At 45.0% G+C, this 24,303-nt stretch overlaps 1 protein-coding gene across 1 annotated transcript; it reads left to right on the forward strand.

The window, feature by feature from the left end:
* esyt1a (extended synaptotagmin-like protein 1a) lies at nucleotides 1-24,076 on the forward strand. The gene is made up of 31 exons (XM_026153836.2): nucleotides 1-1,015; nucleotides 1,802-1,843; nucleotides 12,072-12,206; nucleotides 12,346-12,419; nucleotides 12,672-12,744; nucleotides 12,836-12,925; nucleotides 13,017-13,072; nucleotides 14,145-14,265; nucleotides 14,490-14,666; nucleotides 15,622-15,704; nucleotides 15,880-15,928; nucleotides 16,180-16,269; nucleotides 17,683-17,778; nucleotides 17,857-17,928; nucleotides 18,017-18,103; nucleotides 18,318-18,467; nucleotides 18,878-19,060; nucleotides 19,138-19,314; nucleotides 19,414-19,496; nucleotides 19,598-19,646; nucleotides 19,747-19,836; nucleotides 20,038-20,133; nucleotides 21,245-21,316; nucleotides 21,410-21,496; nucleotides 21,644-21,790; nucleotides 21,965-22,083; nucleotides 22,218-22,313; nucleotides 22,424-22,555; nucleotides 22,627-22,732; nucleotides 22,842-22,891; nucleotides 23,006-24,076. Exons 1-31 carry the CDS (start codon nucleotides 695-697, stop codon nucleotides 23,031-23,033), a joined length of 3,231 nt encoding a protein of 1,076 aa, XP_026009621.1. The 5' UTR covers nucleotides 1-694; the 3' UTR covers nucleotides 23,034-24,076.
* The last annotated feature ends 227 nt before the right edge of the window (nucleotides 24,077-24,303 follow it).

Here is a 24,303-nt window from a genome sequence, read left to right on the forward strand (position 1 = left end):
CAAACAAAAAAATAAAAACAACAACAACAACACTTCCTGCAGCTGATACAGACCTGTCGATAAAGAAACCGAGCACATGTTTATCAGTTGTTGGTGCCTTCATGATCATCTGTTAAAGCTGCTGCTGCATACTGCAGTGGGGATGAGCGCTTGCGCGAGCAGGAGGATTTATTCCGGTCATGCAAAGAAAGATAACGGGGTGAGCAGCCTGTGCATTAGACATACCACTGTGCTCTGGTAGTAGTGTGTCGTTTGGATTAACTGCTACTCTGAATCAAAAGTGTCCCGTGGTGTCTTCCTACACGATAATTATTCGTTCGCTTTGCGTATCCGTAATACGCTCCGCCTGAGCAGTGCATGACGCTACAAGTAAATTCTAGGGTCTGGGTTTCTACTGGATGTGAAGGAGGGCTTGAAGCCAAGCCCGCCCTCTCGAGACTTAGTTCGTGCTTGCACTGCCTTCTCAAGAGCTTTACACGTAAATGCAAGACGGAATAACCCTCAGTGCCCTGCGGAACTGCGCGGTGCACGTCGAAGAAAAGTGACCATGAAGTGACAGTCCGACGCTTGCCGATTATCGCCGACCTGTCCATGGTTATCACGGTGAGTGTTCCCCAACCCTTGCCACTCAAGAAGAAGACGCAGAAGCCGAAAAGCTGAAGACCAGAACGAGGTAGTGAAGTCGGATCTTGCCATGCCAACCGCGGATGCAGAGCCGGGCATCGGCACGGAGCCTCTAGCCCCGGTCTCAGAGAACCAACCCCAGGGTGAACGCGCAGTGAGTGTGCTGTGGTCGTTTGGGAAATGCCTGGGTGCTCTGCTACCAGTGTACCTGGCCGGATATTACGGCCTCAGCGTCAGCATTGTTCTATTCGGTCTGGTGATCTACATGGGATGGAAACACGGGCGACAAGAGAAAGTGATGAGGCTCAAGTCTGCCATGTACCTCCTGGAGAACGAGAGGGAATTCACCACTCAAACGGTTTTCAGAGCCAAAAGAGATTTGCCTCCCTGGGTGAGTACTGACACCCCCCTCTGTTAGGGTCATTCTCTGCAGAGTGCATCACACGCCACATCTGCCACAAATGTCAGGCTGATGCTTCTGGCAATATTATTCATTTTTATAGTTCTTCGAGTGAAAACATGAAGTCAGGTCGACTTTTACTTCATGGCACTCTGACGAATAGAAGCGATAGTTAATAATGTTGATATGTGCAGGAGAATCCTTCTGATTAATTTCCCTATATTTAGATATTCCTCATGTGAACTGCCTGGGGAAGTAGTCTGAACTGCTGCCTTCTCACCGAGTGTGAACTAATATGTCACGATGTTTACTTTAGAGGAACTTGTGAAACAGCAACAGCAATCTGTGATCTAGTGAAAAAAAGCATTTCATCCAGTGGTATGAGAAATTATCCGTGGGCTTTCCTCTTCCCGTTTCGCTACTGTTGACCTTATCTGGCTCCTAAAAACCTGATGAGTCATAAACAACATTCACAGCAGAAGCAAAGACCACCATATCTGGAAAGAGAGCCGGAGGGTCTGTGCGTGTGCGTGTCCTTGTGATGTTAAATGTGCATCATGCGGTTTATGGTTTCCTGAAATATTTTTAGTGACAATATTAGTGCTACTTGTTGTTTTTCCTCTTTTTTAGCTTTAACATATATGTACACACTCTTAGTAGAAATAAGATGATGTAACAAAGAAAAAGTGCATTGAAATTAAACTCTTTGCATCAATTTCTGTTCAAATAAAAAAGTAAACAAAAACAATAATATTTTATTTACACTGTTGTTCACAGGTCAACTTTCCAGATGTGGAAAAAGTTGAGTGGGTCAATAAGGTATGTTGTTTTTTATTTCCTGCATAACTTTGCATGTGTTGATTTCTATGAGAAATTCATATTTTTTTTAAATATCTGGTTCAACATGCAACTCTTTGCATGATTTCTTCATTTGATGTCTCAGCAAAGCAAAGGAAGCTGCAAAAAAACCAAACTGAAGATAAGGCATTCACGATTCACTTGATTAACTTGTATATTAGCTTCAGTGTCTCCAATTTAATATTAAGATAAAGAGCGCTTGTGTGGACTTTGAGGGACCCGGCTCCAGTTGCATGCTCTCCATCAGTGCAGATAATCTGCTGGTGTGATTAAGAGGCAGTGAGAGTGGCCGGGATCATATCGCAGCTTCTTTGTCTCTGTCAGTGCAGCAGCTTCACGTAGGCACAGAGAAAGCGTGGATGTGAATACTAATAATACAAAACACCCATTTGGAGGGAGAAAAATACAATGAACTCGATGACAGAAGCCCAGACTGTGGGATAGCAATTTGCTGGACTCATCTGTCACCCGGCCCACGTCTCTCGCCTGCAGGTTTCCTGACACATGACCTAGCAACTCACTTCCAGCTGTAAAGAAGCCGAGGCAGCCTCAAAATGTTCTCACCTTTTGGTGCATGTGTGAATTTTAAAAAGTAGTGCATGTGCATATGAAAAACAATGTACAGAGTTGCACTGTTATAAGCATGTCCACGAGTGTAACGTAAATAATGCACAGGTGAGCTGCAAAATGGTAGTAATGACTAGTGACAGTGTAGTCACAGTGTAGAGGTCAGAGGATTGGTAAACTGTAAAGGGTTTGGCACCACTGCTGCACTTCTCTCACTGTCATGCTGAAGATAACACCAGTGTGATGCTCTGTGGACTGATAAGACTGGTGAAAGTAAGGCATCACACAGACTCCCTGTAAATATATTAAATTAAATTTACTGCACTAATGTTTTACTCTACAGACCAATAATTTATTAATTATTTTCTTAAGACTTGGGTGGCTCTCAATCAGAAAGTCCTGGATGTAAATACCTGGAGTTTGCATGTTCTCCCCATGTCTGCACAGGTTCTCTCTCTCTCTAGTCAACCTCTTGTCCCATTACAGCTGAAATACACTTTTTTCTCATTTTGCTCCCATCAATTTTCTTTGAAATTATTTTACGAACAGACAAACCAAACCTATTACATAACCTCCCTGACAGAGTTAATAAAATTAGAATGCAACCCACATCCTCACTTGAACTTGTTACATTGATATGGATTGCATTCTAATCTGATTAACAAGGAGGTTGTGCAATTGGTGTGGTTTGTCTGTTAGCAGAGATGGGGCTCGATCTAGAATTGTGTAGTGGAGATATCAAAGATAGGCACGGCTGTGGCACTGATTCAGTCTTTGAGCACTACGGTCACCCCGGTGTGTCGGCCAGAACACCACTTAAGGCCAAATTGCCCAGAGCACGAAAGAAGGAGAGAGCTTGAGGTTCCGTTTGAGGCACTTTATTGTCACCGCTTAATTTCTGGGGCTGTAACACAGCGGGTGTACATAAGTGTGTGTCTGGGTGTGTGTGTGTGTGGCTTCTTGTCATTTACGCACACCTAACATGCCCCAGGAATCAGTGCACCCCCTCCGGACCAACACTGCTCAGCCGCCATTAAACTGCCCACCTTACTAACCGGATGATGTCACTAGAAGGTGGGCTGGCCCAAACTGACAGAAGATGGAACATTACATGAACTTATATAAACTTATAAACACCAGTAAAACTATTATATGAACTTTGGGGCCTTTTATACAGCCGCCCCCAAATGTATGTAAGACATTTGCTCATCAATAAGGCAACAAAGTTCTAGGGTTGTGGTGAGTTCGACGCAGAGCTGTCCTCATCTTCTCCAGAGGGCAGCGCAGGGAGGACAACCAGTCTGGCAACTGGCCGAGTGTAGACTCTCTCCTTCACCTTCACGTCAGCTGACCTGATGCGTCCATCAGGGCTAGGATGAGTTTTAATCACCCTCCCCACCGGCCAGAGAGCCCTGGGAAGCTGTGGATCAGCGATCATCACCACAGAGTCCTCAGCCAAATCAGCTGCCGTTGTTTGCCACTTCTGGCGAGTCTGCAGACTGGGAATGTACTGACGAATGAAACGTGACCAGAAATGGTCAGCCAAAACCTGGGAGTGCTTCCAGCGACGGCGACTGAGGAGCTCACTCTCTGGGTATACTACCTGAGGTAGCGATCCATCCGGCCGCCCCATCAGAAGAACATTAGGAGTCACCGGATCTGCATCTCTGGCATCGGAAGACACATACCCCAGGGGCTTACTATTGAGTATCCCTTCCACTTCGGTGAGTACAGTGCGAAGCACTTCTTCTGGAACTGACTGAGCACCAACGGTGGCATAGAGGGCATACTTAACCGACCGGATCTCCCTTTCCCATGCTCCCCCAAAGTGTGGGGCACCTGGAGGATTAAAGCGGAAGCTGATCCTCTGGGGTGCTAGAAGCTGTTGTAGTTCCGGGGCCATCTTCAGAAAGGTCTCACGCAGCTCCCTCTCACCTCCCCTGAAGTTGGTCCCCTGGTCTGAAAACAACTCGGCAGGTGTTCCTCTACGGGCGACAAATCGCCGAAGAGCCATCAGGAATGCATCTGCATCAATGGTGTTAAGAACATCCAAGTGGACTGCCCTGGTGGTGAGGCACTTGAATATGATTCCCCATCTCTTCTCAATACGCCGACCAACCTTGACCTCAAACGGCCCGAAGCAGTCCATTCCCGTAGAGTAGAAAGCCGGTTTATATAGACGTAGCCGGGCTGCTGGCAGGTCTGCCATCCTTGGCACTGTAGGTCTAGCTCTCCACCTTTGACAATCAGCACAGAGGTGTTGGTAGCGCCGGACAGCTTCACGCCCTCGCAGAATCCAGTAGGAGCGCCGAAGTTCTGCGAACACCCGCTCCGGGCCAGGATGATGGAGGCGGCGATCAAAGTCTTGGATCAGGAGTTTGGTCACTGGGTGGCTTGGGTCTAAGATAATCAGATGGAGTGTCTCCAGAGCCAAATCTTCAGATCGACGAAGTCGTCCTCCAACACAAATGAGCTGTCTGGTCTCATCCACTTCGGGTGACAGAGAGAGAAGACGACTGCTCCTGGGAACTGGCTTACCGACTTTCAACAGGTTGTACTCCTCCAGGAAACTATCCATCTGGGCCCTCTGTAGGATCAGCCTCTCCGCCTTGCGATAGTCCTCAACAGTGGGATGACCATCTGGTTGGGCCGCCCCATGTAGCTCCCGCGCTGTAACCTCTAACATCTCACTCCAGGTTTTGTAGCGGCTCAAATCTGAAGTTGGCTGACCTGACGGAGTAGTTGCTGTGGTCCCACAGAACACAGCTTTGCGCAGCTCCGAGGCATCTCCTGCTTGGTCAACCGTGAGATCCTCTGGCCAGGAGTCTGGACTGCGCAGGAGAAAGGATGGTCCTTGGCTCCATCTATTTGGTACAGTGAGCTCCTTCAACTTCTTCCCACGTGTCACATCGTCGGCTGGATTCCTTCCAGAGTCGACGTATCTCCAGGAGTGCCTGTCTGTCAGCTCTTGTATCTCGGCTACACGAGTGCCCACGAAGACCTTAAATCGGCAGGATTCAGACCTCAGCCAGGTCAGCACTGTTGTAGAATCGGACCATAGGACCGTCTGGTCGATTCTAAGGGTGAGCTCCCTTTCCAGCACTTGTGAGAGCTGTGCCCCAGTGAGTGCAGCACAGAGCTCCAATCGGGGCATGGAGTGGAACCGCTTAGGGGCAACCCTGGAACGGGCCACCAAGAATGACAGATGCACTTCACCATTTCTGCCAGTGGTCCGGAGGTAAGCTACTGAGCCATAAGCTTCTTCAGAGGCATCACAAAATATGTGCACCTCTCTCTGACAGCTGAAGGGGTCCACTTCCTTAGGCACATATGGTCGGGGAAGAGTAATTTCAGGTAGAAATTGCAGCTCTTCCTCCCAGGCTGTCCACTGCTGCATAAGCTCCTGAGGTAGGTGTGGGTCATCCCAACCCCTTTGCTTGTCCCAAAGATGGCGGATGATTACCTTCGCTCTGGTTGTGTAGGGTAAGATGAACCCTAGGGGGTCGTACTGGCTGGCCAAGACCTTGTAGATATTGCGCATCGTGGGGACTGCATATGGAACTTGACGATGCTTGTAGCCTAGGACATCTGTGTGGAATAGCCAGCTCAATCCCAGGGTAGATTCTGGGGTATCTACCTTGTTCTGGGCCAGCCATAGTTCCACACTAGCGGAGCAGCTCTCTTGTGGTAAGTGACTGATGACGTCACGTTCATTGCTGGCCCACTGACGTAGGTCAAAACCTGCTGAGGCTAGGATGGCCCGTAACCTGTCGACAAGTTTCCTTGCCTCTTCCACGGTGGGGAAACTCTGAAGGCAGTTGTCCACATAAAAACACCTTTCGACCGAGAGTCTCACGTCATCATCTGGCTGGCTGTTATCCATGACATGACGCTGCAGGGCAAATGTGGCACAGCAGGGGCTACACGTGGTTCCGAACGGGAGCACCCACCACTCGTAGACTGCTGGAGGGCTCTCGTCGCTGATGTCTCGCCAGACGAATCTGAGCAGGGCACGATCTTCTGGTAAGAGATGAACCTGGTGGAACATGCCTTTAATGTCCCCACTCACTGCAACTGCATGCTCTCTGAAGCGCAATAGGACTCCCAGAAGCGACGCACCTAAGGTGGGCCCAGGCAACAGGTAGTCGTTCAAGTTCTGTCCTCTGTACTGAAATGAGCAGTTGAAAACCAATCGGTTCTTGCCATTATGGCTCACCATGTGATGAGGGATGTACCACGCCTCCTGACCTTCTGTCACAGGTGTCCCAGAGCCACACTTAATGATGGAGCCAGCCTTGATAAGCTTCTCCATCTCCACTTTGTAGGCCTCAGCTCGTTCTGGGTCTTTGGCCAGCCTTCTCTCTACACCCCGTAGACTTGGCATGACGGCGTCTTTAGTTGCCTGCAGTAGAGGCATCCCCTTCCGGCGAAGCAGTGGGGTGGCATAGCGACGTATGCCTTCAACCTCTATTCGGACAGTTCTGGTCTCCAGAATGCATATGGCCTCTTGGTCTTGCCTTGAACGAGTAACAAGCTTCTCGTTTCGGAATGGAACGATGTCGACCTGCCACAGTTTCTCCACATGTTTCATTAACTCACTGACCTGAGGTGCAACAGAAGTCAGCAAGCACTGCTGCGGTTGGGTAAGCTGGCCAACTATACTTGCTGGCCCTTGTAGCGCCCAACCTAGCCTGGTACGAATAGCAGCAGGCCCTCCTGGAGGTCCCAGCCTGACTGGTTCAACGGGGGTAACCAGATGGGGATGGTCACTGCCAATGAGTAGCAAAGGTTTCACATTTAACAAGGTGTGGATCGGAAGACCAATCAGGTGCTTGTACCTTTCCCTGAGTTGCTCCATGGGATAAGTGTGGCCTGCAAGTCCGATGCGTGCAGCAGTGAAGGCCCCAGCAATCTTGAACCTGGTCCTGGGCCTTGATGGAGAAGAAACAGAGAACGACACTGACTCACCTCTGAGAGTCTGCACGTCCTGCCTAATCGTGCGCAGTGGGACGTCCTCTGCGATCCCTTGCATGCCTAAATTCTCGGCAGCCTCCGGCAGAAGCATTGTCCTCTCTGACCCGTCATCCAGTACAGCATAAGTGCTGATTGTTCGCTTGCCATAATGAATGCAGACTTTGACAATCTTTAGAAGGACTTTGCAGCCTTCAGTGGGTCTGTCTAGATACAGGACGTCGGTTGCTGCCTTCGAGTCACCGCTCGCCACCGCTGTTGTTAGCGACCCTTTAGGTGTTCTAACATTGACATCATGCAGTACCTGCAGGTGCTTCCCTTGGCAGAGGCTGCAAGTCTTCCTCAGATTGCACTGGGCTGCCTGGTGTGACCGTGCGCAGCGCCAGCACCTCTTGTTACTCTTTATCCACTCTGTTAGCTGGTCCTTTGTCAACTTGGATACCATTGTGCACTGACTGAGATAGTGCTCTTCCGTGTTACAGAATGGACAGTATGGCTTGTTCTTGCTGGCCACACCACCTGGCCTCAAAGCCTGTGGGTTCGTCATTACCTCCTTTGCACCATGAAGGACTGTGATGGATCTCTTACCCTGGCGCACCTCAGGCCTGGGCCACTGTTTCTCCTTTGTCCCTTTCACTGCTGGCTGCCCTTCAGAGTCTTGGCACCAGGACTCATACTTAAGCCACCCTGCGAGATCTGCCAAGGTATGCATCCTCACACCTTGTTGGAACATGCAGCGGCGGAACTCCGCTCTCTGCTCGGGGGGTAGTTTACTAAGCAGACGAGAAACATGTGAACCACAGTGTAGTTCCACTTCTCCTTCTGGGCCTAGTGTCCTTAACATCCCCACCAGTGACTGTATCTGGAGGGCAAATCTCTCAAATGCCGAGACGTCTCCACGTCTGATGTCAGGTGAGTCCATCATCGCAGCAATACGCCTCAGCACTATCTGATGTGGTTGGCCGAATTTGTCATTGAGGGCCTCCATCGTATCAGTGAAGGGTGTGGCAGAGTTGAGGTAAGCATCGGCTATTAATCTGGCCTCCTCTAAGTGCAGGTGATCAACCAACACTTGATACTTGAACAGCTCAGTCGTGTCCTCAGGTAGAAGATTCCCCAATGCCATCTTAAGCCTAGCAAACTCACTAGGGTCTCGACTGGAGAAGTTGGGGATTGTTGGGCGGGGACCACGGTAAACTGTCTCTGAGGTGATAGGAGTCCTGCCCGGATTCGGTCTGTCCGGCAGTGGCTGTGGAGAGGACAGATTGAACTGCTGCTCAGGGGATGCTGGATTACAGCCATGCTCAGTCTTACTGTCCCCATAGGCGGCGCGCGGATGCTTGGACCCACCCAGTGGGAAACTGCCTGGGCGAGGTGGGAGATGAACCGGCTTGAACCAGGGAGGTGGATTATGGGAGGCTTTATCTGGAAACCTGAGAGCTGGTGGAGGATCTGATGACAGACTCTGTCCTGGGTGGTCCACGACCATATTAGCAGGTGGGATTGCCATTGCCTCTGTCTTAATGGCTGGAAACATACATGCATCTTGGCGATGGGGGTTCAACACTGGTGGGTCACTAGGCAGTGGCGCTTCCTCAATTGGATCTGGCCACGGTGGTGGGGCAGGCCAGTCATCATCCTCCTCAATCTCTGGTGCATCACCCGGTAGCGGTGACTGCATTGACTTACTGGTTTGGAGAGAAGATGGGCCCTGCATGCTCTGGACAGCTTCCACTAACTGTCTCATTTCTGCCCGCAGTGCCTTGAGTTCGACCAGATCTGATGACATACGTTGCTGGCTCTGCTGGATGAGGTGGCGCTCCTGACGGATATCCTCTAACTCTGCACTTACTTCCTTATTTGGATGTGTATAGGGGAGCACGAAGGGTAGAGGAGTAGAGTGATCATAGGCTTGTTCCCCATGCCATCTCTCCGGATACAGCTGGGGGGCTAGCTGATTCTCCTGAATGTGCTGTTGGCTCTGAGCTCCATAGCGCGAGGCCGTCTCATGGAGAATAGCATCCCGCCTCCACTGAGGGCTGGCTAGGTTGCAGCTAAAGGGGGAAGCGAGGGAGGTCATCCTGGCCTTGACCTCTTGGTGTCTGAGCTCTACATCCTCTCTATATGCATGGCTAATGTAGCCTGGGTACTCCACCTCATAATCTGCGTAGTGCACAGGTGGGCGAGCATGTCGTTTGGGGCGTGCGCCACGAGCCTCGTACTCTGGGCCTGGTTCCATCTCTGAGGCGAACCTAGTGCATCCGGCTCGAAGGACCAATTAATGTAGTGGAGATATCAAAGATAGGCACGGCTGTGGCACTGATTCAGTCTTTGAGCACTACGGTCACCCCGGTGTGTCGGCCAGAACACCACTTAAGGCCAAATTGCCCAGAGCACGAAAGAAGGAGAGAGCTTGAGGTTCCGTTTGAGGCACTTTATTGTCACCGCTTAATTTCTGGGGCTGTAACACAGCGGGTGTACATAAGTGTGTGTCTGGGTGTGTGTGTGTGTGGCTTCTTGTCATTTACGCACACCTAACATGCCCCAGGAATCAGTGCACCCCCTCCGGACCAACACTGCTCAGCCGCCATTAAACTGCCCACCTTACTAACCGGATGATGTCACTAGAAGGTGGGCTGGCCCAAACTGACAGAAGATGGAACATTACATGAACTTATATAAACTTATAAACACCAGTAAAACTATTATATGAACTTTGGGGCCTTTTATACAAATTGTGTTTTCATAATTGCAAGGATGGGCTCTATTGGACATTTTGCCTAATATCTACATAAATGCATATCAGACAGAAATGTGAAGAAATGAAAAATAGGAAACATTGTTTGATGTCTTGTTGGGAAAATATAAAATAATCTTAATCCAGATGTCCTTCAATGTATGCAATCCTCGGTGCGTGGTGTGAAGGGAGCTTTGTTTTTTCCTCAGTGTAGGTATGCAATCTCATTCTGCTCTTTTAGAGGTACAGTGGGGCAAAAAAGTATTTAGTCAGCCACCGATTGTGCAAGTTCCCCCACTTAAAATGATGACAGAGGTCAGTAATTTGCACCAGAGGTACACTTCAACTGTGAGAGATAGAATGTGAAAAAAAAATCCATGAATCCACATGGTAGGATTTGTAAAGAATTTATTCGTAAATTAGGGTGGAAAATAAGTATTTGGTCACCTCAAACAAGGAAAATCTCTGGCTCTCACAGACCTGTAACGTCTTCTGTAAGAAGCTTTTCTGTCCCCCACTCGTTACCTGTATGAATGGCACCTGTTTGAACTCATCATCTGTATAAAAGACACCTGTCCACAGCCTCAAACAGTCAGACTCCAAACTCCGCCATGGCCAAGACCAAAGAGCTTTCGAAGGACACCAGGAAAAGTATTGTAGACCTGCACCAGACTGGGAAGAGTGAATCTACAATAGGCAAGCAGCTTGGTGTGAAAAAATCAACTGTGGGAGCAATCATCAGAAAATGGAAGACATACAAGACCACTGATAATCTCCCTCGATCTGGGGCTCCACGCAAGATCTCATCCCGTGGGGTCAAAATGATCATGAGAACGGTGAGCAAAGATCCCAGAACCACACGGGGGGACCTGGTGAATGACCTGCAGAGAGCTGGGACCAAAGTAACAAAGGTCACCATCAGTAACACACTACAACGGCAGGGAATCAAATCCCGCAGTGCCAGACGTGTTCCGCTGCTGAAGCCAGTGCATGTCCAGGCCCGTCTGAAGTTTGCCAGAGAGCACATGGATGATACAGCAGAGGATTGGGAGAATGTCATGTGGTCAGATGAAACCAAAGTAGAACTTTTTGGTATAAACTCAACTCGTCGTGTTTGGAGGAAGAAGAATACTGAGTTGCATCCCAAGAACACCATACCTACTGTGAAGCATGGGGGTGGAAACATCATGCTATGGGGCTGTTTTTCTGCCAAGGGGACAGGACGACTGATCCGTGTTAAGGACAGAATGAATGGGGCCATGTATCGTGAGATTTTGAGCCAAAACCTCCTTCCATCAGTGAGAACTTTGAAGATGAAACGAGGCTGGGTCTTCCAACATGACAATGATCCAAAACACACCGCCCGGGCAACAAAGGAGTGGCTCCGTAAGAAGCATTTGAAAGTCCTGGAGTGGCCTAGCCAGTCTCCAGACCTCAACCCCATAGAAAATCTGTGGCGGGAGTTGAAAGTCCGTGTTGCTCGGCGACAGCCCCAAAACATCACTGCTCTCGGGAAGATCTGCATGGAGGAATGGGCCAAAATACCAGCTACTGTGTGTGCAAACCTGGTAAAGACCTATAGTAAACGTTTGACCTCTGTTATTGCCAACAAAGGTTATGTTACAAAGTATTGAGTTGTATTTTTGTTATTGACCAAATACTTATTTTCCACCCTGATTTACGAATAAATTCTTTACAAATCCTACCATGTGAATTCATGGATTTTTTTTTCACATTCTGTCTCTCACAGTTGAAGTGTACCTCTGGTGCAAATTACTGACCTCTGTCATCATTTTAGGTGGGGGAACTTGCACAATCGGTGGCTGACTAAATACTTTTTTGCCCCACTGTAGGTATTCTTTTCCTTATTAATACATAAAAACCTTCCCAGTGACCATGTGTTGTGCTCTGCAGATCCTGCAGCAGGCTTGGCCCTTTATTGGCCAGTATCTGGAGAAGTTACTTGTGGAAATCATTGCTCCTGCCATCCGTACTTCTAGCATTCATCTGCAGACTCTGAGCTTCACCAAGGTTAACATAGGCGACAAGGTATCTGAGCGGCCTGTCACACACACACACCCACACAGCAATTTCAGTTTGTTACAGTTGACTTTATCTGCTAATGCTGTGTCATCAAGTCTCTGTCAGTCTTGTTTGCTTTGTTTAACAGCAGCTGCTGTGTTCACAGGCGCTGAAGGTGGCTGGCGTAAAGGCTCATACGGAAAATGATAAGAGACAAGTTATGTTGGATTTGTACTTAAGGTAATCCAACACATCTGTGATTAGTTTCATGTGTTATCCCTCTGTCTACCTGCCTAAATAGGTCGGTCAAGTCAAATGCTAAAATGTTCTTGAAGTGTTCTAAAGCTTCTTGCAAGGGCTTGGCCCTGTCTTGAACAACAGAACAGTGTTTACTTAATACAGAATAAGAAAACAGCTCCGTCATAACTCGCACAAGCTGTTTCCTTTGTTTAAACACTTATCTTTAGATCTGTCACTTCCCTTCTGTTACAGCTATGCCGGTGATGTTGAGATCAATGTTGAAATCAAAAAGTACTTTTGCAAAGCTGGAGTAAAAGGAGTCCAGGTACGAGAAGAATCACTGGGATACTCTCACATTGCTGCTGTAATTAAGTGGCCTGAAAACACATTTTCAGAATCTAATTTTCTCTTTGCAGCTTCACGGGATGCTGCGTGTGATCCTCGAGCCTCTGATTGGAAACATACCGCTGGTTGGAGCTGTCACAATGTTCTTCATTCGCAGGCCTGTGAGTGTTTTTTTGTTTAATGGCTTTGCACTTTGCAGTAATGCAAGGCCTTTTACTTATTCATGTCTATTTGTCTGTATCATATGTGTAGAAACTGGACATCAACTGGACCGGACTTACCAACCTCTTGGATATCCCTGGATTGAAGTGAGTCTATATGATGGAGTTGATCTTTATGCTCACTCGAGTTGTGCAACCTGCCGAAAAAGTTGGAGTTGCACGTTATGGATCTTATTTACACGTTTCAGAGAGGTTATTGTTTATTTAGCTGCTGGTAGTACAGAGGCTTTTCTTGGAATTGAACTGAACTCCAAAACAAACAGATCAGAGCTGAAGAGCCCATCTGTTCACTGGCAGCTCTGTGTGGTCGCATCCTTAAAGGATAGTGTTGGTAACAGCTTCAGTTTTTATTCTTGTCAGCAAACTCTATGAAATTACAAGGAAAAAAAGAGTAAATTATCCAATTTTTCATCTGTTTCTATGCATATCCATTGCTATCCAAAAACTCTTAAAAAACAGTGTGTGTAGTTCTTGGGTAGGTTGACATGTTACTCCTCTAAAACAAACAGTGCATCTTATTATAAGTAATTCTAAGACGTTCCTGGTGCAGTATTGAAAAGAGCATTCAAAAGTACTTATTCATTAACAAACTACACAATACATCAATAAAGATTTTCAACTACTAGTGCCTTCATTTATATTTGGGGGATTTCAAGTCTTGTTCTGGGAATTCTTCAGCAACAATCAGACAAAAATGTGGACAATAACAACCTCATTATTTATGTTTCTAGAATTTAATCATAATGTACTGTGTATAGTTTTATATAGAAGGCATAGTCTCACCAGTGGGATAGATTGTCAGTTCATATTCAGTGTGCTTATGTGTATGCTGGCTTATTCTACTCTGTGTGGAATAAACAGCAAAGTGTACTTTTGCAGAAAAACCAAACAATAAAAGTAAACATAGAATTAAAGCATTATCAGAGGCGTAAATGTATTTCTGATACAGCATCAGTATTCCCTTTGGCAATGCTTTTAATCCTTCAGTCTACATAACTTTAAGAAATCTCCTCGTCTTTAACCAGTGGGTGTTTCTGTTTAGTTCTGTTGCTGGTTTTCATGCTTTCTTTTTATGCATGGACAGATGCACATAACATGTGTGTGTGTCTGTATGTGCCTCCCTGTGCGTGCCCAACATCATCCTTGCATTCATTTGCAGTGCCATGTCGGACACTATGATAATGGATGCAATTGCCTCCCACCTGGTGCTCCCCAATCGTCTCACTATTCCCTTGGTGGCCGACCTGCACGTTGCGCAACTCCGCTCCCCTCTCCCAAGGGTAACTGTCTCAGTGACGAATGACCTTTCAAATTACGTAGACTGATGCAGATGTGTGTGTGTGTGATCGTCATATTAGCTGCAAACACAGACTTAAGGCCGTACAGTAAATATGACGCATGCAATCGAATTTTGTGGCGATACCAGTCGACAAACCTTTTGATTTTATTTTTGTATCCCTGTTTTGTTTTTTGTTTTTTTTTTGCATGTTTACGCACATGCTAGGGAGTTGTGCGTATTCACCTGCTGGAGGCTGAGGACCTGACCGCCAAGGACACGGTCATCAAGGGCTTAATCGATGGGAAGTCAGACCCATACGCTGTGCTGCGTGTTGGAACCCAGATTTTCACCTCTCATCACGTCGACAGCAACCTGAACCCGCAGTGGAGGGAGATGTATGAGGTGAGAGGGCTGCGAGTACGGAATAGATACCCTGTGTAAAGAAACAGGAGATATATGGCTTTGCCTTGACATTGGAGTACAGCTCCTCCAACCAATTTATGTGCCAAAAGCTATAGGTTCATATTGGTGTCCTTGCTTCGTAGGGATTGCAGTAAGTCCTTGATAGTAAGTATGTCCCTGGTGCTTCTAAGATAAACAGCTTTGTGGAGATTTTATCTAGTTCTGCAGGAAGCTGCTGTGTCACAGATAAGCAAGAATTGTGAAAACTGCTTGCTCAGAACATGTTTATCTTTTCAATTCAAGCCATGAACTAAATAGATATGAAATTATATACATATATTTGCCTACCACAGTAGTGAAGAGTTCTTGCCATTGTGTTGTTTGCATGCTCTTTTGTATGCCGTATGTGGTTTTATCTACGCCATTCTTGTACAAGATCAGAACTACCAGCTTAATATTGTGCACTTTCCCCATGTGCTGCATAAAGAGCTCTAACTAGGACATTGGACACTAGACCTTTGTAGGTGGCACTGGGACATTGGCTGCAGATCCTTTGGAATATGGGGTTTAAGGGTGGCGGCTGGATTTGTCCTGGAACAGCTTGATCGGAGTGGGATATGGGGAGTTTAGAGGCCCTAATTTTACTTGTTTTTTGACCATTTTTGAGCAGCTTTTGTGGTGTGGCAGTAATCATTATCCTGCTCGGGAATACCACCACTGCTGGAGACTACCATTGGCACTGGCTGGGGGGTGGGACCCGTTTAAGAGGGTAGCACATATTAAAGTAACCCAAGGTTTCCCAGTAGAACCTTGTGTTGTAATGAAATGATGGTCGCTGTTACGCACTTCGCTTGCTTGTGGTTTTAATGTTGTGGCTGATTGGTGTATATATTTGTGTATCTGTTGTGTGTGTTGTGTATTTGTCCATTTATGTGTGTGTGTGTATGTGTGTCAGGTGATTGTCCATGAAGTACCTGGTCAGGAGTTGGAAGTGGAAGTATTTGACAAAGACCCAGACCAGGATGACTTCCTGGGGAGGTAGCTTATTCATTTTCATTCATTTACTCTGTCTCTATGTGCTCCTCGTGCCATTTCCATAACTGCTTTTGCGATGTCGGGCCACGATTCTGCTGAAATTTGAACAGCTTGGTCTCATTTATTCTGGGATTGATCAATTTTCTTCTCTGTGTCTTTCTATCTGTTTCTCTTCCAGGGTCAAAATTGATCTTGATATTGTAAAGAAGGCCAGAGTTGTGGATGATGTGAGTAGCGACGCTTGGGAGGTTTCTGACTTAAAAGTTGCATTTTTTTCTCTGTCTCAGTAAACAAATTGTGAAAATGGGATGAAACAGTGCAGCATAACGGTTAGCATGTGACACAGGAGACACCCATGTGCCTCCTCGTGATCTGCTCTTGTTACGCCACCTTCAGTTCTGCCATCCTGCTCAGGCTCAAGAATTCAGCCAGATAAAAAAAAATGTTTGTGTAATGAGCCCTCTGTTTTTTTACACAGTGGTTCGATCTGAGGGACGTCACATCTGGCAGTGTTCACCTCCGGCTTGAGTGGCTCTCTCTGCTGTCTTCTGCTGACAGACTGAGTGAGGTGAGGCTAGAGCAGAGTCTAACGCTCTTGTTTCCTCAGTGCTGTGCAGTGTCAGTGATCATTGTTTTTTCCGTCTTCTTATATTCTTGCCATGTAATCTTTGGTTTTATTTCATAATATGAGAATAAACTGGAAATACAGACCGGAAAGGACAATCAGCCTGAGAACTCTCAGGTTAGATGGTTCATGTCGTAAACAGGACCAGCGGCCTCTGCTATCAAAAGATCCATTTTTGAGCAGTTTGACTGTAGCCACAAAACACAAACGTTAGCCATAGGCATGCATGTGTGTGTCTGTTTCTATGTGTGAGCCATGCAACAGACTGGTGACATGTCTAGGATGTACGCTGCCTCTCAACCAATGACATCTGGGATAAGCTGTTAGTGAGTGCAAAGAGTCATGGCAGAATCTACTGCATGCATGGAGAAGAGATGTGAACGATAACTGACCAATGGAAGAGCTTGTTCTTTAGTTCAATCCCAAACTGTGAACACACATTGTAAATGACTGCAGTATAAATGAATCACATTGCTCTGACTTATATCCCCAAAGCTTATATTAAATGTAACTACTAGAAGGGTTCTCTGTTCTGTTGTATGTGGAAAGAGACTTCACATACATATATGTGAAGTCAGATCACTGGTGAAGAGATGGCTCTTAAACCTAATTTGAACTTGGTGAATATTTGTGCAGAGGGTTTGTGATGCCAGGACTTTACTTGCCACATTGTGTATAGCTTTCCCATGAAAGAAACAAACAACTTGTGTAATTTCACACTTGCTTAAGGAAATAACCGAAGTGATTGCACAAAACCGCACAAAAAAACAAGCTAGAAAAAATCTGTAATTTTCTGAAGAAGAATAATAGTGAAGTAGGTCAGTGGCAGGAAGACCTGAATTCTTATCTTAATCTAATTTTTTAAACGATTTTTTTATTATTCACTCTGTACGTGTCACCTAGCTATGCTGAATGCACCTTCTTGTTGTTTCTACTGTCAAATTCAAAATACTAATAATTGAATAATAGAATAATGTTTGAAAAAACAAATGGAGAATGGAAAGAACCACAATCATAGATAAAAGTGTAAAAAAAACCTTGCTGATTTCCCTTTATTATCATTTTTTAAATCTGTCAAAGGAGCCACCAGAGACGAGCGCAGATGAGTCGTCTGCTGTCTTAAACTGCACGTTTACTACAACTACAAGAATCCAAGCATCCAGTTATTTATTGATTAACCATCATGGATCACAAAATGAAAAGTTTAACTTGTATTCATACTCACTACAACAAAATACTGTGACACATCAAACACCCATATAATAATAGGAAGGATGTTTTGAAAAATAACTACTGGTAGGACACTGGACTTGTACATAATTTTGCTCACATGTTTTTCTTTTATTCTTCTACCAGGTGATTGCGAAGAACCAGAATTTGACCAGTAAGGTGGCTGAACCTCCGTCTGCTGCCATCCTAGCTGTCTATCTCGATCAGGCTTATCAGCTGCCTGTAAGAGCATCACAGTTTGATTTATGTGGGATTCAGTTTTGTTCTGTTACCCAAACTGATCTGTTTCAAATGTCATAGATGAGAAAAGGTAATAAGGACCCAAGCCCGATGGTACAGATTTCTGTTCAGGATAAAACTAAAGAGAGCAAGGTAAGAGTGATGAGATGAAGAGTAACTAGTGATGAATACCTCCCTCCGGCCTCTGGACATTATTAATGATTTATTCTTGCATTTGCAGACTTGCTACGGTACAACCAGCCCAGTGTGGGAAGATGCTTTTACCTTCTTCATTAAGGATCCTCACAAACAAAATATCGACATTCAGGTGAGTCATCCTCAGAAGCAACTGAACTCACTCATTAAGCTAGCTGCTGAGAGTTTAGGTATAGCTATACACCTAATACCTAAAAACCTCCCTATAGCTTACCTTTCCATCTGTTTAAATTCAGACTTGATGTATTTTCTATAAACTGCCCTCTCCTCCTTACTTTGCCTTTCTTATAACCCTAACTCGACCTTTTTTGTTGTGTTTCAATCAGGTCAAAGATGACGACCGAGCTCTGTCCTTGGGCAGTCTAAAAATCCCTCTGGCCCGTCTTGTCGGGATGCCCGAGCTCACCATGGATCAGTGGTTCCAGTTGGAGAATTCGGGTTCAGCCAGCCGCATCTTCATCAAAATTGTGCTGAGGGTTGGTATTTCACATACACAAATACTTAAACACTTATTTTGTGCACAGACTTTAATGGGTAGTTTGCTTTAATAAATTAATACCTGAAGATGCCTTCAGCAGTGAGATACGAACTCCAATGTTCATATCAAATGTCCAAAGCAAATTCCCACCATAAGTCAGAATTTTGGGTTATTATCTAAAAATGTTGAAATTCTTATCTGTTTTTTATGAGAAAATAACTTGAAATTGAGAAAACAACATGAAATTGTGATATAATAAGCCAAATCTTTGACTTATGGAAGCAGAAAAACGTTTTTTCAGTGGCAGAAATTCTATATAAAGCTGTGAACCTCTTTTTTGATTATCACAGGGAATAAAACATCACTGTTTGGTTCTCACTGTTGCTCATATTTCTTGTTTCCTGCTAGGTTTTGTGGCTAAGTGATGATGCCAGTCCTACAACTCCTTCTCCTCGCCCCACAGACCCTGGGTCTACATCAAGTCAGGGGGGAACTACATCAAACCAGAACCCTTCAGGACCCGGTGGGTTGACTAAACCTCAGCCAACACGACCACAGCACACCACCCCCGATCCAGAGTTTGGAACTGAGGTAATAAAGTGAAAAAGCTGCAGACAGCACTTTAATACACATCCTCCAAAAACAGCCACACCACTGTCTGCCTGCAGGGAGTGTTGCGAATCCATCTGATGGAGGCCCAAAACCTGATTGCCAAAGACAACTTTATGGGTGGCATGATGAAGGGGAAGAGCGACCCCTACGTGAAGATTCGTGTCGGTGGTATAACCTTCCGCAGCCACACCATCAAAGAGAACCTCAACCCTGTCTGGAACGAACTCTATGAGGTGCTATCACTTTTAAAAGTTTCACTTAGATATTCTATCCATCTGATCAGATCATTCAATTTTAGATTACAAATACTTGATTTCTTTTTTCCTGTTTAGGTTATTTTGACCCAGCTTCCAGGTCAAGAAATCCAGTTTGAGTTGTTTGATAAGGACATTGATCAGGATGACTTCCTGGGAAGGTGAGTCCTTACATCACACAAAAAAACGTGAACATTTCTGACTAGTTTGTTTTTAAACCTGCTGACAAATGAAGGATAAAATTTTGTGCCTTTTTTTGCAGGTTCAAACTTAGCCTACGAGACATCATCAGCGCACGATACACCGATACGGTGTGTGCCATTATTAAAAAGACGTGACCAAATAATATAGCAAATATTTACATTTGTATTCTTATCATAACTTAAATTTTTTGTAACACTTTTGTTTCAGTGGTACACTCTAAATGATGTGAAGTCTGGTCGAGTTCACCTAATGCTGGAGTGGCTGCCGAGGGTCTCTGACCTCTCCAGACTGGAGCAGGTTCAGTATTTCTATTTTCCATTGTCTAATGACCTGGACGCGCCCAGCTAAATACACTTACAGTTAAATAAAATACACAAAAGATTTTGTGTCCTAAACTTAAAGCTAGTGCTGCAAAGGAAACATGAACTGCTAGTTTCCTATTTCAAGTGTCTTCCTGAAACGCTCTCTCTCTCCTGTCTTTGCCCCTCTTTTCTACAGATCCTGCAGTACCAGTCCCTGCAGTCTTTCCAAAACAAGGTGGTGCCGTCAGCCGCTCTGGTGTTCGTGTACGTGGAGCGTGCCCACGGCCTTCCGGTGAGACCATATCGATGAGTGTTTATGGTCATTTTTTTAATATTTTGCTTCCAATGAGCCAGACTTTCCAATGAGCAATAGTTCTAGAGACTTTCTGGAGGTCTTAAAAAGTCTTTCTTTGGACATTGGCTGTTTTTTTTTTTTTTAGACTTTTTCAGCTTGCTGTGCCTGGTCATTTCAGAAGAATGCCTTTTTGTGTTTGTTTAGCCACAAACACTTGTCTAAGTTTTACCTATTTCAAGGATGAAGCAGTATTTTAAATGGTAAACTGACTGGTGCTTTTATAGCTCTTTTCTACTCTGCCTGTGCACTCAAAGGGCCATATACAACTAGTCTCAGTGACACCCATTCACATGCTTTTTCAAAACCAAGTGCTTTCTCTCTAACAGTCACGCATATTCATAGAGGAAACTGGGGTTAGTATCTTGGCCAAGAATATTTGGCAAGCAGTTGGCACCAAATTACAAACTGGTAGGTGACCTGCTCTAACTCCTGAGCTACAGCCCTGCAGTTGTGTCTACACGTACTATAACAGATAACAATTTGCTTTAACAGAACCGATTTTAAATTGTATCTGTGGGAACTATTTGACTAGCAGCCCATTTATTTTACTCTAAGAAAAACGGTTATAAGATCGTTTTTTACATCAACAAGGTCATTCCCAAAGAGCTATTAGCTTCACATGGTGGCACGACAGCTCCTTAAAAACATCTGAGGAAACTGGACAAGTGGAGGACAAAAGAGGAAGTGGCATGCTAAAATCATGCACAGTGTTGCTCAGCAGAGCGGTACAACAGTGAGTGTCTACAGTTGTCTTTAAACACAGTGGTGGAATTATGAATGCAGAAATGCACCAACAGAGAACAGAACAAAAGGCAGCCAACATCCAAAGAAGAGCTTTGAACGTCCTTTAAGAAGCCTGGAGAACCATTCCTGCAGTCTACTTAAAGACATGACAAGAAAGCCTAAGAGTGTTCAAGCTGTGTCACATCAAATATTGACTTTCAAGCTGGTTAGACAGAGTACAAACTGTTTCTGTCTTATATTTCCACGCTGATGCTGTTGCTTACAGTTCCTGTAGTGCCGTGTAATCATTTGTACGTTATTTCAGCTGAAGAAGAATGGAAAGGAGCCAAAAGTTGGAGCCGAGATTATCCTTAAAAATGTTTCATACAAAACCAAGGTAGGCTCTTAACTCACTAAAGATGTTCACTGAAAATAAAGGGAAAAAATGGTGTTTCACAAAAGTCACATTTATTGCTTGTTTTTTCTAAAGGTCTCTGAGCGATCCACGTCCCCTCGATGGGATGAAGGCTTTCACTTTTTGACTAGTGACCCCAGAAGTGAAATACTCACGGTCAAGGTGCGAGTCATTATCTATATTTATCTGAATCATGAGGATGCAAAGTAGATGCATTTGATTCACACCATTTGTCAAAACTAAAACATTTTACACCAATAAAAGAAGTAGAAGATGTGTGCGTTTATTTATGTCTTTGTTTCCTTGTAGCTTTCCCACAGCTGGGGCCAGGCTCTCGGCTCTTTGACACTTCCTCTGAAGGAGGTGCTGGCTGAGACAGACTTGGTTCTGGACCGCTGGCTCAATCTGGATGGAGCGCTGCCAGAGAGCCAGATACTGTTGATGGTCATACTGAAGGTACTGCAGACAGGCTGCTTATTTTCACTGTGCTGTAGTAGCTTTTCTTGGAGCAATGCTATACTAAGTGCTTACTGACTGTGTGCCATTATCTAACTAGTCCATGATGTTTATTAAGTCATAATTATTGAGTCATGATTTTTATTCAGTGATTATTTTTAATATACCTTGCAGATCCTGGACACTCAGCTGGCAGTGTGTCGTGGGGCTGTAGGGGAGGGAGGTGTCGATGGCGTCATCCCTAAATGGGATCCTTCTCATCTGGACCTCAGACACAGACCTGGATTCTCCATGTGAGTCACACATAGGGGTATAGTAGTCCTGCTGTGTGGTGCATACCTGCACTGTAAGCGCAGTAATATACTTAAGTGACTGTCCAAATGACACCCAAATGTAAATAAACATCATTTCTCATCTGTGTCTTTAGGGTGAGTGACAACCCAAACTCAGCAGGACAGGTGAAGCTTACCATCGGTTACTCCATGGAGGAAAACCGGCTTTTCATCACTGTTCACTCCTGCAGGTTTCTATAAGCCATACGTTACCCATCCCATCATCATCATCATCATCATCATCACACTTTAAGCAGAAAAACCATCAAATGTTGTGGATGTGATCTCTTTATACTGACAGAGCATTGGTAGCGCGTTCCAAGGATGGCGCAGACCCGTATGTTTCCTTCATCCTGTTGCCTGACAAGAAGGCTACCACCAAGAGGAAAACTGCGACCAAGAAGAAAGACCTCAGCCCAGAATTTAATGAGAGGCAAGACAAACAAATAGGGCTGTGATTATAGCGACTGACCTCTCCCACATTAACCTTGCTTGTTTCTGTAGGTTTGACTTTGACTTATCAGTCGAGGAATCCTCTCAGAGAAGACTGGACCTGTCTGTGAAGAACAGTGTCTCTTTCATCAGCCGAGAGAGGGAGCTTATCGGCAAGGTATTTGTAATCGGTCACGTCTGAAATTCAGCTCGTCTTTGCCCAAGGTTGTGTAAAATACTTGGCTTTAATCTCAAGACTCTTCTTCTCTCTCTCTCGTTGCCTTCAGTTGCAGCTGGACCTGGACCAAATTGACCTCAAGACGGGTGTCACACAGTGGTAACTATTTAACCCTTTCATGCATCAATTATAAGAACCACAGTGAAGTGTTTTTATTCTTCTTTAAGCATGACAAAAAACAATCCATTGTCTTTTCTTTCTTTTTATTTTCAGGTACGACTTGGCAGCAGAGACCAACTAAAAGAATCAATGCCTGATCCTCAGGCATCTACTTTCAAACATAAGCATTGCTTCTGTGATCTGTGATTTGTGCGTGTGTATATTCAGCTTAAATGGAAATTTCCACCATCACTGAAGAAAAAAAAACGATGACATATCTGCTCCAGAAAAACACAGTCCATCAGTATTTATGAGCAAAACTTTACTTGTCGCTAAATATTCGTGAAGTGATAACTGTGCTGAATCCATTCTGTCTCAGGCAGATATTTAAGCTGAATAAATATTTGATAATAATGCAACTATGTTGCACGACAAACCAAGGTTATGTGTGTTTAAAGCATGCAAAAAGTCCTCTTGCATTTTAGCTTTAAAAGGGCTTATATATTTGTCCAATTTCCAAAGGTACGACAACATTTTATGGATTTTCAGCATCCAACAAAACGGGAAAACATTTGTTTGAATTTTATTTGTTACAGTCTCCAAACAGTTCCTGTTATGGCTTTGTTTATGTGGGTTTATATTACTGCCATAAGTATTTCAAAACTGTGCACAGTTTGTCAGTGTTTATGAAATATGTTCCAGATGAAGTTTTATATGTTTTAACCAGAACTTTCTGAATGTTAATTTTTTTTAAATCAAAGTGTTACAAGCCTTCAAGCCCAAATTTCCACTGAGAACAGAGGTACGATGCTGTACAGTCTTAATCACTGTGCTTTTACCAAGAGAAAACTTTGTAGATGTTTTGTCCAGAGCTCCTTTGTGTTTTTATGTGTTTGTAGTCCTAAATGCAAATGGCTGATGGCTTACAGTCATGTTTATGCTTTATTTTTACACGCAAAACCCTTTTTGACCTCATGAGAAGCAGATTATTGTATACCTGTTCCGGGACAACTTCCCATCATGTCTCACCTCACTGCAGACACTTAGACACTGATTTGTGGTAAAGGGTGGGAAAAAACAGAGTGTCAGAAGTAAAAAGGAAAACTGCTGTGCTTTGATAATTTCAACATATCATCATGCATCTGCTAAAGCTGTTGATTAAACTTTGCACTCCTGTGAATCCAACCAGCTTTGTCATCTATTTATTTCTCTGATCTTTCTTGTCATGGCCATTTCTTGCCAGCAGGTCGCGATAAAGTGCTGACAATCGGCTTTTCCGTCCAGCTGTATGCAGGCTCACTGCTTACAGATGTGAGGGGCGGGAGGGAGGGAGACAGATTGCAATGACTGACATGCAGTCAGACCAACAGGAGGCATGCCACCCCCAATGCGGGCAGGACTCTAGAAGAAAA

Source organism: Astatotilapia calliptera, chromosome 20 (genome assembly GCF_964374335.1).
Source record: "Astatotilapia calliptera chromosome 20, fAstCal68.1, whole genome shotgun sequence".
Taxonomy (NCBI): domain Eukaryota; kingdom Metazoa; phylum Chordata; class Actinopteri; order Cichliformes; family Cichlidae; genus Astatotilapia; species Astatotilapia calliptera.